The 15,314-nt window shown below is 35.3% G+C and overlaps 1 protein-coding gene across 2 annotated transcripts in view; it reads left to right on the forward strand.

The window, feature by feature from the left end:
- Positions 1–893: 893 nt before the first annotated feature.
- Positions 894–15,314, forward strand: part of DNAI7 (dynein axonemal intermediate chain 7) — a 44,741-nt gene continuing 30,320 nt past the window's right edge. For both annotated transcript variants that reach the window (XM_054590901.1, XM_054590902.1), the window contains exons 1-5: positions 894–968; positions 2,982–3,083; positions 4,241–4,378; positions 11,463–11,609; positions 13,958–14,061. In XM_054590901.1, coding sequence (XP_054446876.1) covers positions 909–968; positions 2,982–3,083; positions 4,241–4,378; positions 11,463–11,609; positions 13,958–14,061 — 551 coding nt within the window. In that variant the 5' untranslated portion in view covers positions 894–908. The remainder of the gene's footprint in view (positions 969–2,981; positions 3,084–4,240; positions 4,379–11,462; positions 11,610–13,957; positions 14,062–15,314) is intronic.

Raw genomic sequence — 15,314 nt, forward strand, 5'->3', positions numbered from 1 at the left:
TACTTGAAGCAGTTCATATGTACTGATGAAATAGAGGCATTGGTGCTGATTATGCAGTGAGAATTCTGAAACTCAAATTCATTAAATAAGGGAAATACAGACTAGCAAGAAATACACATGGCTGCCTAGATTTTTATAGTTTAATAACATATATTTGCCAAATGTAAAGAGGACTTTCATGTGTTAAAAATATCAATTAAAATTAATAAAAATATTGGTTATTTAAAACACCAAAATTATTTTAAAAATCTGAATATTTCAAGTGGCTGTAGCTTTGAACATTAAGACCATCTGTGGATTAAGATTCAGGTCTTAAAAGTCTGTTTTCAGGTTTCATGCTGATTTTTTTATGTATAATCATATAAATCCTCTATAAATGACTCATGATAAGAATAGACTGTCAGGATCTAGATCTCGGGGAATGTTTTATGATATTGTTTTAAACCCATATTCTTCAACATATGTATCACATTTTCTTTTTGGTAGTGAAAGCAAGAGAAGATTAAGGTTATTGCTTTGATGATGTAGATATCACAAGGTTATGGAAATCTCATGACAATGTTACCTCCCCTTAATTACCCATGATAGATTTGTGATTTTTTTTATTGGCTAAAATCATTATTGAATCATTATAAACTTTGGAGAGAAGAGAAATATCATTATGGGCCTATTTTTTGGGGAGGGCCTTAAAGTTTAGTCACGTCACTTTTTTAAAAGAAATCTAGCAGTTGTCTTAGTTCTGCTGCATAGTAAAGGTTGTGACTTCTATAAAATATATCACCACCATTACATCTTGCAAATGTTTGAAGTGACTTTAATGGCTTAAAAATAGACTGATTTTATCACTGTGAAAAAAATTTTTCTTTTGTTCTTTAGAGGAAGCCCGTATGAAACATGAAAAAGAAGAAATGGAAAGACTTGAAATGGAACGAGTTCAGAAAGAAAAATGGCAACAACTTGAAGCAAAAGTAAATAAACATTAATGGTGTTACTAATGAAGACTTAAACTATATGACTACCAGATCCATTAGGCTATTTAATGTCCTTCTCCTCCAGAAGCTACTAGTAATAGTTAAGCCTGTATGAACTGGCTTAGCTCACTTAATCCTACCATAAAATGAATGACATTATCATCCATATTTCACAGATAAGGAAATTGAGGAATAGAGAAGTCAAGCTGGCTGGGGCCAGGACCTAGATATAAGTAGCCTTGCATTTGAGCCCATGCTTGTAAATATTAATGTATTATTCTCAATCTGTTTTATAGATAATTAAACAGGGACCAAAAGGAAAAATATATTTAAATTCTACCTCTCCTTTTTTTGTTTCACTTCTCTTTTTCACTAGAAATTTTCAGATCAGTAGTTCTGAAATATTTTGATCTCAGGGAAAAAACCTCATTACTCTTAAATATTGAAGACCCTCCACCAAGGAGCTTTTGTTTATGTGGGTTATATCTATTAATATTTACATACTAGAAATTAAAACTAAGAAATTAAAAATACATTATATTAATAGACTTAAACATTGTTAAAAATAAACTTAAATAAGAATAAATAAATACATATTAACATGTTTATAAGAAAACAGCTATATCTAATTATATATATAATGTGTATTATGTAGCTACAATTGATGTATTAGTTTCAGGTGTGCAGCATAATGATTTAATATTTGTATATATTGTGAAATAATCACCACAATAAGTCTAGTTAACATCCATGACCACATGTTATAGATTTTGTTTTATATAACAAAATGAGGGAAATGAGTGGCATTGCTTATATTTTGAAAATCTCTTTAATGTCTGACTTAACAGAAGACAACTGGATTCTTATATCTACTTAGTATTCCATTACAATCTGTATTTTTTTATTGGAGTATATGAAGAAAATCTGGCCTCACACAGATACATAGCTAGAAAAAGGAGGGATATTGTGTTAGCCTTTCAGATAATTGTGGATATTTTTTATTACTGTACCAAAAATCAGCAAGTGGTAATTTCTTAATGTGGAATCTGAAACCATATCAATGAACTTTTCATACTCTATTACACTAAAACATTGACCTATCTTACACTTTGAATAGACTGTTTTCCATGCATGATTTTGCAGTATCATGTATCGCTTGCTTGGAAAAATTATGTTCACTGAATTATTTGCTTCCAAATGTTGACACATATTTATTATCCATTATCAAAAAAACCCCACAAGCATTAATATCATCTACAATAAAATTAGAAAATTTCTTAAGGATGGGAAACTCTCAAGCGCACAGTGGTAGATAGAAGTTTTCTGAGATTTGGAAATTATTTGAAAGCTTGAATTTTATCATTGGCAACAAATCCTTTAAATTGTTTCCTGGAAGTGACATGCTCAATTCATTTATTTTTGATAGAATGTCTGCCAAAATACTCAAATAATTGCAAAAGTTTTTATATCTCAAGACAGTGCTGTCTGTTGATATGCAGCAGACATGCTTTATGCATACTTCCCATTTTATCACACAGGATATTAAAAAGACATACACACTTAAAGGTTGATATTTTATAGAATTAATAATTTTTACTGTTTCATCAGGTCATTCTTACATGATACTGGCTGTTTACTACCCCTCCACCCTGAAGAGTATGGCCACTAGTATAGTTTGTGCCTTGATTAATACTGTCACCCACAGTTTTACACCATCTTGCACCATCAGTGCAAATGTGTACACAGCGAAAAAGACAAAGTCTTAGTATTATTGTGAAAATATATTTGACTTCACAGATGCCAAAAATGTCTTGGGGGATACACCATGAGTGTGCAGACCACATTTTGTAAATCACTGTTTCAGATGAAACCTTTTAGAAATATCGGTTACATTCAAACTACTTTTAGTATTCATTCTGAAACTAAATACTTTGCCAAGTAAATTTTCAATGCTACTGTGAAACACAAAGCTGAAATTAAGGAATAAATCAATGTATCCTCATGCGACAGGATCTAGACAGGAAAAATGAAGAACTTCAGGAACTTTATTTATTAGAGGGGTGCTTTTCTGAAGCAGAGAAACTGAAAAGAGATAATAGATTGCTTTCTCAGGTAAGACTGATTTTCTTTTCTTTTCTTTTCTTTTTTTAGCTAATACATTTGTACCACAAGAGGGAGTTATAGTCTGCTATCCTTTTTAGTCCCAAGAAACCTGAAAGCTGTCTATAAAAAAATCTCTAATCTGACAGATTGCTTGTAGTAAAGTAAATTCATCTAGCCTTGTAGAAAACTATTTGTCAATAAAAAGATCCTTGAAATATTTATTTTCTTTGACTCAATTAATTTTTGGAATCTTTATTGAGGAAATTATCCTAAATTATAAAATAAAAATTTTGAGTTTAAGGCAATCTAGTGTTGCCCCAAACTGTGTACGTTTAGATCAGGAGAAAAAGGAAAAACTGTAATAATATGACAAAAGATGATTATGCTATAATTTTAAGCAAAAAAATGTAAGTGCAGTGTGATTACAAATGTAAGCCAGGGGGCGAAAGACAAATACCATATGATCTCACCTATAAGCGGAACCTAACCAACAATGCAAAGAAGCAAGGCAAATATGACCAGCAACACCGAAAGGAAAAGAAATCAACAGAGACAAGAGGGAAGGGGGGGCAGGGAAAGGGAAGGGAAGGGGAAAGTCAAGGAACATATAGCAAGGACTCATGGACAAAACCAAAGGGGAAGAGCTGAGGGAGGGAAGGTGGGAGGGGGCAAGGGAAAGAGGGGCGGGAAGGCAGAGACAAATGTATTTAAAAAGTAAATAAATTAATTAAAAAAAAAAAACAAAAAAAAAAACAAATGTAGAATTTGCACAGATTACAAAATGAATGGAGGGGCTCATACTAAAATGCCCATGGTGATTAACAATTAGTAACAATTTGAGAGTAGAAATTAGCCCAAGTGTTGGCTTTTGTAAATGTAGAAGCTATATGATTAGAGAGGAAAGCAAAACAAAACCGACTCATACACTGTTTTAAAAATTAAATGACAATAAATTTGTATTTATTTGAATTATTGAGACTTACAAACTATTTTGGTGAGGTGGAATTTGGTTATTTTAGAGATAACTCAAGTAACTAGTTAGTCATAACATATTTCTGCCTAAATTGGTAAAACTAGGTTATGAGAACTCATACTTAAAAAAGAAGTAATTTAATCTCTGGTTGAATTTTCATTAGTGTGAACCTTTAAATATTTTTATTCTACAGTGGAAGCACTACATTCAATGTGATGGGAGTCCTGATCCATCAATATCTCAAGAAATCAATACTTTCATTAGCTTATGGAAAGAGGAAACAAATGAGATTTTTGAGGAAGTAATTGCAAAGAGTAAACTAGTGCTGCATGTAAGTACCTAGGTGTTATTCCATAATTTAAAATTATTTAAGTTACAAATTGATTTCAAAAATAGAAATAAATAAATGACATTTGCCAATTAATAAGACTGTTGTTTCCATGGCTATAGAGAAAAATACTTGCTAATCTTTTTTTCTTTCACTCCTAAGAACCTCTTGATACTTTAGATGAGGTCTACATAACATAAGTGTGAAATATTAACTGTATGTGTGTCTGAGTCAAGCAAAAAAATTAAGTTGCCTCCATTTATGTAAATAACTGAGGGAGAAAGTACATAGTTTTCTCCTCAGCTGCCTTATTCATTATTCATTGATGCAGTACATGTTTTTATTGTTACCTATGTGCCAGGAACCTACTCGTTCAGGCAGTGAAAGTACAAAGATGAATAAGAATATCCTATGTTCTATTTCTGCAAATAGGGTGGATAGACTAGCCTAAGGGGCTACCACTTTACAATGCACTTAAAAATGCTAGAAAAAAAAATTTAAATGACACTTAAGTCCATTGCCTAGTATAAAAGAAAGTAAGGGAAAATCTTGGAGTTCATAAAACAATTTAGAAAAGTGGGCAAGTATGGAGTCAGTGGCTTCCCAGAAAGTGTCTGTTAACCCCTGGTGGCTTAGGTTTGGTTTAAAGGGCCATCAGGGGCAGAGCTGAGGTTACATGGAAGGTGACAAATGGATCAGAGCCCCCCCCCACCGACATTGCTGGGAGCCTCACGAAGGTCATGTGGCTAGTAGGGGGAAACCTCCTCTGCAAAGGGAGGTGATAGGAACTTGTTTGGCTCATCTTTAGCTTAATAAAGGGAAAACAAAAATGTTTCTAGTGAGAATTCTCAATCAGGAGGGAATCACAAGTTGTATTGGATGAATTTACCAGAACACAGAAAACAGAGATAGAGGGATGAAAATGTAAAAGAGCAGTTAACATATATGAATGATAGAGGAAGAAGGACTAAAAATTGATTGAAAAGGACTTCCAGAAGTATGAGGGAGAGAAAGAAGTCAAACAGATATGGTCGGTGATTTTTCAGAATTGAAGAAAGATATGAACACTCTCATTCATGAAATACAACAAATGCCAAGTGATGATAATAGAAAGAAATCCACACTTATACACACCTCATAATATTAGACAGTAAAAGTAATGTAATTTTCTTGGTCTTGTTATCCTTTATGATTTTTAAAAAGTTAATTTTATTGATTATGCTATTCCAGTTGTCCTGATTTTCCCCCTTTGTACCCCTACCACCCAACACTCCTCACTCCGTCAGGCAGTCCCCCCACCGTTGTTCATGTCCCCGGGTCATTTGTGTAAGTTCTTTGGCTGCTCCAGTTCTTATGCTGTACTTTACACCCCCCTGGCTATTCTGTACCTACCTATTTGTATTTCTTAATCCCCTCACCTCTTCACCCGTTCCCCTACACCCCCTCCCATCTGGCAACCATCAAAACACTCTTTGTACCCATGATCCTGTTTCTGTTCTTGTTTGCTTAGTTTGTTTTTTAGATTCAGCTGTTGATAGATTTGTATTTTTTGTCATTTTTTTGTTCATAGTGTTGATCTTCTTATTTTTCTTAAATAAGTCCCTTTAACATTTCATATAATAATGGTTTGGTGATGATGAAGTCCTTTAGTTTTTCCTTGACTGGGAAGCTCTTCATCTACCCTTCGATTCTAAATGATAGCTTTGCTGGGTAGAGCAACCTTGGCTGTAGGTCCCTGCTTTTCATCACTTTGAACATTTGCCAACACCTTCTAGCCTGCAAAGTTTTGTTTGAGAAACCAGCTTAAGGTCTTACAGGAACTCCCCTGTAGGTAACTAACTTCTTTTCTCTTGCTGTTTTTAAGATTCTCTCTTTATCTTTAACTTTTGGCATTTTAATTATGATGTGCCTTGGAGTTGGCCTCTTTGTATCTATCTTATTTGGGACTCTCAGTGCTTCTTGGACTTGCATGTCCATTACCTTCGCCAAATTAGGGGAGTTTTCTTTCATTTTTTTAATTAATTTTTTTAAATTTTAACTATTTTATTATTTACTTTTAGAGAGGGGAAGGTAGGGAGAAAGAAAGGGAAAGAAACATCAATGTGTGGTTGCCTCTTGAACGCCTCATACTGGGGACTTGGCCTGCAACCCAGGCATGTGCCCTGACTAGGAATCAAACCAGCGACCCTTTGATTTGCAGGTCGGCACTTAATCCACTGAGCCACACCAGCCAGGGCACTTTCATTATTTTTTCAAATAGATTTCCAATTTCTTGCTCTATCTCTTCTCCTTCTGGCACCCCTATGAGGTGAATGTTGGACCTCTTGAAGTTATCCCAGAGGCTGCTTATGCTATCCTCATTTTTTTTGGATTCTTTTTTCTTGTTGTTAGGATTGATTGTTTTTTGCTTCCTTATGTTCCATATCATTGATTTGATTCTTGGCTTCATCCACTCTGCTGTTGTTTCCCTGTAAATTGTTCTTTATTTCAATTACAGTATCCTTTGTTTCTGAATGGATCTTTCTTAGGCTGTTGAGGCCCTCACTAAGTTCCTTGAGCATCCTTATAACCAGTGTTTTCACTGTGCATCAGAGAGATTGCATATCTCCATTTTGTTAATCTCTTTTTCTGGAGTTTTGATCTGTTCTTTCATTTGGGCCATGTTTCTTTGTCTCCTTGTTGTGGCAGCCTCTCTGTATTTGTTTCTATATATTATATAGAACTGCTTTGACTCTGTCTTAGTAGTGTGGCCTAATGTAGTAGGTGTCCTGTAGGTTCTAGTGGCACAGACTCTCCTATGACCCAAGCTGGATATTCAAGTTGTGCCCTTTGTGTGGGATGAGTACACCCTTTTTGTAGTTGAACCCTGGTTGCTGTTGGAAGGTCAATGGGAGGGATTTTCCCAGAGCAGTCAGCTGCACGGACAGGCCGTGACCACTTACCCCCAACCTCCACCCTCTTTAGAGGATCAGCTGTGCAGAGGTAGGTTGATGGTGCTCTAACATGGGCTGTAGCTGTCCACTGGGTGTGCTGGCCCTGGGGTTTCCCAGGTGGTATAGGCTAAAGTCAGTCCCCATCTTTGTTTTTTGCCCAGGGCAACCTGCCTGAGCTATAAAATAATCTGAGACAGCTGCTACTTGTGCTGGGCTTGGAGATTTCCAGATGAAGCCAAGTTGTGAATATAGGCTAGCTGTTGCTAATGCGGGGCCTGGGGCTGACTGAGGCCAGCTTATTTCAGAGGATTTAGGAAGTTGTGAAGCATGAGCCAAGACCAGCCATTCATATCAAAAAGTACCTTGGGTGGCCAGTAAGTGGAGTGGGGAGAAATCTCTGGGGATCTCCAAGGCGGGTCTTACATTGTTAGCCAGGTTGATGGAGTCTCAGAAATGGTATCAGTTTGCCAGCTTTGTAAGGGGAGGGTTTAGAAAAGGGACAATGGCCTCTGCTTGCCTTGATGCCAGACATTTCAGTTTCTTCCTGTATACCATGGGTGCCTTTCGAGCTGCTACCCTGATGCTGGAGCTCAGAGGGAGTGTGTCTGAGTAGGTGAGTCCATGTGTGGCTTCTTTAAAAACAAACTGCTTGGGACTCCAGAAATTTCTTCCACTGACTCAGTCCCTGCTGGTTTTTGCAGCCAGAAGTTGTGGGGAATTATCTTCCTGGCACTGAAACCCTGGGCACCAGGGCCTGGTATGAGGCTGGGACTCCTTACTCTCAGGATGTCCCTCCTGAATTTCTATCCACTACTTGTGGGTGAAGGACCAGCCCATTCCATGTGCACCCCTCCTATCAGTCTGGACTGATATGGTTTCTTTGATTCCATAGTTGTCAGACTTCCATTCAACTTGATTTCTGATGGCTCTGAGTGACGGTTGTTCTATATTTTAGTTGCAATTTTGATGTGTTTGTGCGAAGAGGCGAGCCATGTCTACCTATGCTGCCATCTTGACCAGGAGTCCTCCCTTATAATTTTTGTTCTAATTCCTCACTATATTTTTGTGCTTGTTGTAACTGTGGTTTAACTCTTCTCCATGCTGTTGTGAAATCAAGTACCTCCGGACTCTGGGAAACACATAACAAGCATTGCCTAATGTAATCTGGAAAACACGCAGATGAGGTTTTTTTACATGTGAAAAATGTGGATTGCGGCTTGCTTAGAGTCCCCTATGAGACCTAGATGGGCCTTACTCTTTCAAGAGGCTCCAGAGAGCCTCCCACACATTGTGAGGTATTGTACACCAGTGGATTCATCATACGGTGTTCTTGCCATCGCACATGGTCCAGGGCGGCTGCCATAGCATGATGCTGGGCCAGGAATCTGGTGCTCTGCTATTAGCAGGGAGGCAGTGGGAGGATGCACTGGAGCTCGCCAGTGATGAGCACAAAGTGGTATCTTTCTGTTATGAATGTGGAGTACAGAATTATAAGTAATAAATAGTAGGGAAGATGAAAAATGGTAAGTAAAACAAAACAGGAGACAGAAGAGGAGAGGAATCATAGCAATAGGAAACTAAAGCAGGAAACCACAAGAGGAACAGAAATGATTGGATAGCAGTGATGCCCTGGTAAGCATCAAGTTCCAGATTATAAAATTCATTTATTTGACAAACACTTAGATAATACTTAGTATGCCAGCCATTAGAAATACAATAGTAACTTGCTGAATTTTCATAATAATCTTTTGAAGAAGGCACCATTATTCCCATGTTATAAATGAAGAAGTCGAGGCACAGAGATGTTAAATAACTTGTCTAGGATCACACTGATAGTTAGAGGTGGCTAGAACTGAAGCCCAGCATTGGGCTGGAGTCCATACTATTCTCCACTACTATGTTGACCCTCTTAATTTAGAAGTTTTCTATTTATTATCTGTGTCAGTTTTCCAACCTAAATTCTGCCACTTACCAGTTGTTCCTTGATTGTGCTGTGTGATAGTTTCACCCAACACTTTAATTATCTCTCCATTTTCTTTTTTGCTTGCATGGTTTCTGAGCAGTTCGATGTAATTCTTTGTTCATTTAAAGGTAAAGTGTTTTTTTTTTCCCCTCTAGCTTCCATCAGGATTTTAAAATTTATATTTGATTTTCTATATTTTGAAAATGATTTGTCTAAGTGTAGCTTGCTTTTTTTTTTTTTTTTTTTTTTTTTTGGTAAGGGAAACATTTATCCTCCTTGGTGTTCTCTGAGCTTTGTGGATCTGTGGTTTGGCCTCTATCATTAATTTCATGAAATTCTTAGTCATTATTATTTCCAATATTTCTTCTGTTCCTTTCTATTTTCCTCCTTCTAGTATCCCCATTATGTGGAAGCTACCTTAGTCATGGTCCCCTAGTCCTTGGATATTCTGTTCTGTTTTTGTCTCAGTCTTCACTCCCTTTGCTTTTTGGTTTTCTGAGATTCTATTGATATGTCCTCTAGCTCAGAGTCTTTCCTCAGCTGAGTGAAGTATATTAAGGAGCCCTTCAAAGGCATTCTTCATATCTGTCACATTGATTTTGATCTCTAGCATTTTTTTTTGGTTCTTTCTTAGGATTTCCATCTATCCCTTTATGTTATCCATCTGTTCCTGCATGCTGTCTAATTTATCCATTAGGACACTTAGAATATTAAATGTAGTTATTTTAAATCCCCAGCCTGATAATTTCAACATCCCTGCCTTGTCTCTTCAAGTTGTGTTTTTTTGTCTTTTGGTATACCTAGAGATCTTTTCTTGATAGCTGGACGTGATGTACTGGGTAAAAGGAATTTTTGCAATAGGCCTTTAGTTATGTGTTGGTGAGGTAGGATAGGGGCAGGGGAAGAGTTCTCCAGGGTCAGATAACACCCCCTTTTTATTACACAATCTTTTATCACAAAATTATAAGCATGTAATTCTGTAACATAACAATATCACACTCAAGCACACCCTATGACATTTTAGGTGAAATATTCAAATTAAAACTATACATGATTACACCCATGTTATTATCCTACCAACCACACTCAAGCAGGCGTTACTTCTGCCAGACTCTGTATAGTCCTGTGGTTGGGTCCCAGTCTTTTGGTAACCCTGTGCCCCCGGGAGATGAACGGCACAGGTGTTCTTAATTTTCTTATCCCCTGTTCAGTGGGAGGGGATGACTAGAGCCAGCTGGAGTAGGATGCACCCTTCTCCCAGGTGAATTAGGCTCTGGTTAATTAGTGTCCTGAGACGAGGCCTTATTAAGAAGAACGAATGCTCTGGAATATTTCAGAATGGTTCTCTTTCCCCTTTGACGGCCAAAAGCGTGAGAGGATTTTTCTCCCACATTTATTGTGTGAACCTAATCAAGACTCTGTTGGTAAATGTCACAGTATTGTGGGCCCTCCCGCTGCCATGGCTGTGTCCTTCTGGAGTGTTTTTTTTTTAACTCTCAGAAGTGTCCACACTGAGCTGCCAGTAGTTCGTCATTTACTGCTCAGGTGTTCCTGCCTGGCACTGGTTCCTACCCTGGCTTCTGCCCCTGAGTTTGTGCTGGTAAGCCACGGCTCCCCGCGTTCACCTGTGGGTCTCTCCACCCCGCGCTTCCTGGACAAACAGCCACTGACTTTTCAGTCTGTTCATCTTTTTACTTGTTAGGACAGAATGGCATCTTCCAAGATTCTTACAGGTGAAACCAGGCATTCCTGTCTGCTCATCTATAAAATAAGTACAATAACACTCTTTACCTCATAGAGTTATGATGAGGATTGTATGAATTAAAATATATAAAGCATTTAGAATGGTTCCCAGCACATAGTAAGTATTTAGTAAATATTAGTAATTTTCCTATTCTCTTTCTCATTATTCTCATATTGTTGTTCTTCCTATTGCTCCACAGCCTTAGGTAATCAAAGCTCTGTTACACACGGTTGAAAATTTTTATAATGGTATGTTGGGAGGAAATATTCTATTTTTCTATGCTCTTAAATTATATAAAAATCCTTTCTGGTATTTATTTTACTGACAATAAGGTGTGTTCTGTGATTCAAAAATGTTAGAATATCCCCTTTTTACCTTTTCTTTGTTTATTTGTCAGATTTGGTTTGCTTTTAGAGTAAATTTTTACTTTATACTTTTGCTTTATAGTTAATTGATAAGTTGAAATTAATTTTACTGGAAACTTCACCATATAATTTACAAGATAAAAATATAGCACAGTACCAAGGATCAATTCTTGAACTGCAGGAGCTCCTTCACCTAAAGTTTAACACAGCCACTGAACTACTACTTCGAGTAAGTGTGGTATTTTGTTTATATGTTATTATTAACTTTTATGAGAGTTAAAATTTTATGTTATATAATTTTAAAAATTCAGTATCTTTTTTCCAATAAGTAAAAGGTTATAAAAAAGTGGCATAATTTAAGGCACATATATCTATCCATATTAAACTATTTTAAATATTTTATTTTTAAAGAAATAAAACATCTATATGACTAAAATCTAATTTTTTAAATTATACTTGCCAAGGTTTACCAGGATCATTATGAAAATAAATTCACAAAACATTATATATTAGATAGTCATTCTAGATAAGTTAGTTGATACAGGATTACAATTATTGTAGTCACTCTATTTTTCCAAGTATCTTAGCACTAATGATAATATCTAAATAACCATAAACCATTATTACACCTAAGAAAATTAATTAAAATTCTATAATATATCATAATATACAGTCCATATTTAAGTTTTCCCTAATATCCTATGGATATCATGTATAGCTGTTTTTGTTTTATTTTTATTTTTTAATCAGAAAACAATCTAAGGTCACATATTACTTTTGGCTATTTTGACTCATTTTCTTTTGGTCTAGAAAACAGTCCTAGCCTTGTTATAGCCTTGGTAGAATATGTTGTAATTACTAAAAAAAAGGCAAAAAAGGCTTAAACTTCATTAAGTTTATTATTATCAATAATATATTATAATTTTGCAACTATTTTATTTAGAGTTAAGATAAAGCAGGCAAGGAAATATGTTATAATTATTAATCAAGATTTTTATTGTAAGATAAAAAATACAGTAAGATAAAAGCCTAAAAATTGCTGTAATGTTATATTTAAAATGGAAATATCAGTGTGAACTATATTTCTCTTAATTCCATAAAAAGGAGCCAGGTATAATTGGGGTAAGTGGCTGATTCCAGGTCTGGGGAAGGGTAAGTGAAAGATAAGTTTGCTATTGAAGGATGAGGTTTAGTCTTCTTGTGCTAGAAAGCACACACATGCTCCAAGTCTAAGGGAGTCACATCCTAAGGGACAAGACTACCTTAAAGAGTCTCCCAGTAGTCAAAATTGGGACAATATGAGTATCAGAAAGGATAATGACTATAATACATTATAACACATTGAATAAATAAAAATCCATGAGTCAATAGTGATACTCCAAAAAGGAAGGAAGGAAAGAGGAGTGGGGAGTGGGGAGAATCACAGGAGAATGCTAGCTGATAAATGTAGGAAGAATGGGCAGTTAAAAAAAAATCACCATTTTTCAATCTCTAATGTAATAATTGATAAGGATCATCAATGACCACCTAAATAATTAGGTGAAAAGTGCCAAAGTATTACTTACTAATTACTTACAGATTGGAAAAACGTTGTTTGCAATATGGAGTTGTGGGTAGTCATCACCTTAACTAAGTGATGAAATCCACATAATTAATAATGGGACAAAATATACCTGGAGGGTTGTAATATGAAGAACACAACAAAATCTACGATGCCTTCTTGCTAAAAATGATTTATCTGAATCTAATTAAACCTACCTAAACCCAGTGCATGAAAAATGAGATAGAGGAGCAAGTTAAATGATACAGTGAGGAAACAATCAGATAAATCCACAATGTGGAACAATTCTACAGAGTAATTATCCTGGACACTACACAAAATTAATTTCACAGGAAAAAAGAAGTAGGAGTGGGCAACAGTTACTTTAAAAAAAAAAGCAATAAATCCCCTTTTAAGTTTTTACATTGTAACAACCAAATACGTATTTCCTCACTTTTATTTAAGCTCTTTAAGAGATCTAATTTCTTGAGCAATAGACACCAAGCTATGTTAGTCTTTATTTAAAAAATTTTAAGAACATCCTTAAATTGTATGTTTAATGTTGGACACCAAGTATTGGACTAGAAGATAGAACTCAGTTGGATTTTATAAACTGGATATTTTGTTTTCTAACCTTGATATGTTCAGAAATAGGCAAACTTGCAGTAGCATAATCTACATCTTAATAAAGTACAGATAAAGGAGCCTGTGTATAGTTAAAATGAAAAGTCATTATAATGTTAAAATTGAAAAGGGTAACATAATAGTAATCTACACATGCTGGATATATAGGAGCAACTTTAATCCTTAGACACCTTAAGAGAAACAAAGTGGAAAAGGGGAAGCACATTTAATTAAGTAAATATGTTTGTGTAATTCTGAAAATTTGTAAGCAGTTCTTTGTCATTTTGAGTAAACCTTATTTTTACCCAAATAACTTCTTTAAGTAGTAAAGGGAATCCAACACCCTAACTTATTTAAATTGTATAATTTATGAGGCCTCTGATCTTTTATAATATTTTCTTTTTCCCTTATAGCAAGCTAGTACTTTGGCAGATCTGGACACTGGAAATATGGAAAAAGTCATTCAAGATGAAAATATTACCCTGTATGTGTGGGCAAACCTCAAGAAGAATCCAAGGTATCCCCATGGGTGATGTTGTAGGTCGAAAGCCATTAGAGTCATATCATGATCACCAGGAGTGCCTGTTGAATGACAGTATGGTACAAGGTATCCTTGAAAAAACCCACATCAAGAAGTCAGCCAAATGGGGTTTTGAATCATAGACCTGCCATTTACCTTAGGCAAGTTATACAGATTTGTTAAGCTTCTGAGTATCAACAGGCTAATAATGATTATACTACTTAATAGGATTGAGTTGGGGATTAAATAGTTATGCATATAAAGGTCATAATGTGATGTCTAGTACACACATATGCTGAATAAATATCAGGTCTTTCCCTTCTCTTCACCATTTAACCTTCCTCCCCGGAAAAGTAGAAGTGGCGGGTACTTTCTACATGGCAATCTCAAATTTAAAAAAGAAATTATCTTTGTGAACTGTAAAAAAATCTTTCCAAAAATAATACTTTTATGTTTACTATTTTTAGATGTTTAAATGATGTTTCTCCAATTATTTTTAATAAAGTAACAGCTTTCTAAGGAATGATAGTAGGTAATGATAAATTCGTGATCACTTAGTTGCTGCTTGATCTTAAATATTTCAAATTAATTGAGTTAGTATGGCAGTAAATTTTAAGAAAAAATTGGGAGGTTCTGGTCTCAGCTCTGAAAAGACTAGTCATATTACAATGGAAGAAATTAGACTTTGGATATTTAGTAAAAGTAAGGAATAATATATTTTCCACATTGCATTTGCTACAAAATATTCTGTGGTTTAAATCTAAATTAGGGACAATATAGTAATGTAAGCTTTTATTATAAAATATGTTATACACAGGAGAGTGAAAAGAATTAATCCGTATAATTTTTAAAAAATAAAAGTAAAGTGACTAGCTCTGCATTAGCTACGAAGGTCTAAGAAGAGAATTACATGGTTCTTTTACTAAGATGATGAGTAGTGGAGGCAGGAAAAAAAACCTGTTCTGTTTTGATGGTGATGGTAAGGGGTTTGTAGGGAAGGACTTGTTGAGTTTGAAGTACATATGAAATATCAAAGTGCATCCCTGAAGGACTCCAGAGAAATCTGAGTAGAGATATAATTTTGGGAGTCATTATCATATAAATCAGTAATTCTTGACTTTTTGGGCATCAGACTCTCCTGAACTTTCAATCATTGTATATGCTCACATATAAGGGCATTTTTGGACCCCTTCAGGTTCATTCAGGATGTTTCTTCCCCCTACCCAACTCCAGGAAACACAGAACTCATG

This window comes from Pteronotus mesoamericanus, unplaced genomic scaffold (genome assembly GCF_021234165.1).
Source record: "Pteronotus mesoamericanus isolate MK-2021 breed Mesoamerican mustached bat unplaced genomic scaffold, CSHL_Meso_final scaffold_21, whole genome shotgun sequence".
Taxonomy (NCBI): Eukaryota; Metazoa; Chordata; class Mammalia; order Chiroptera; family Mormoopidae; genus Pteronotus; species Pteronotus mesoamericanus.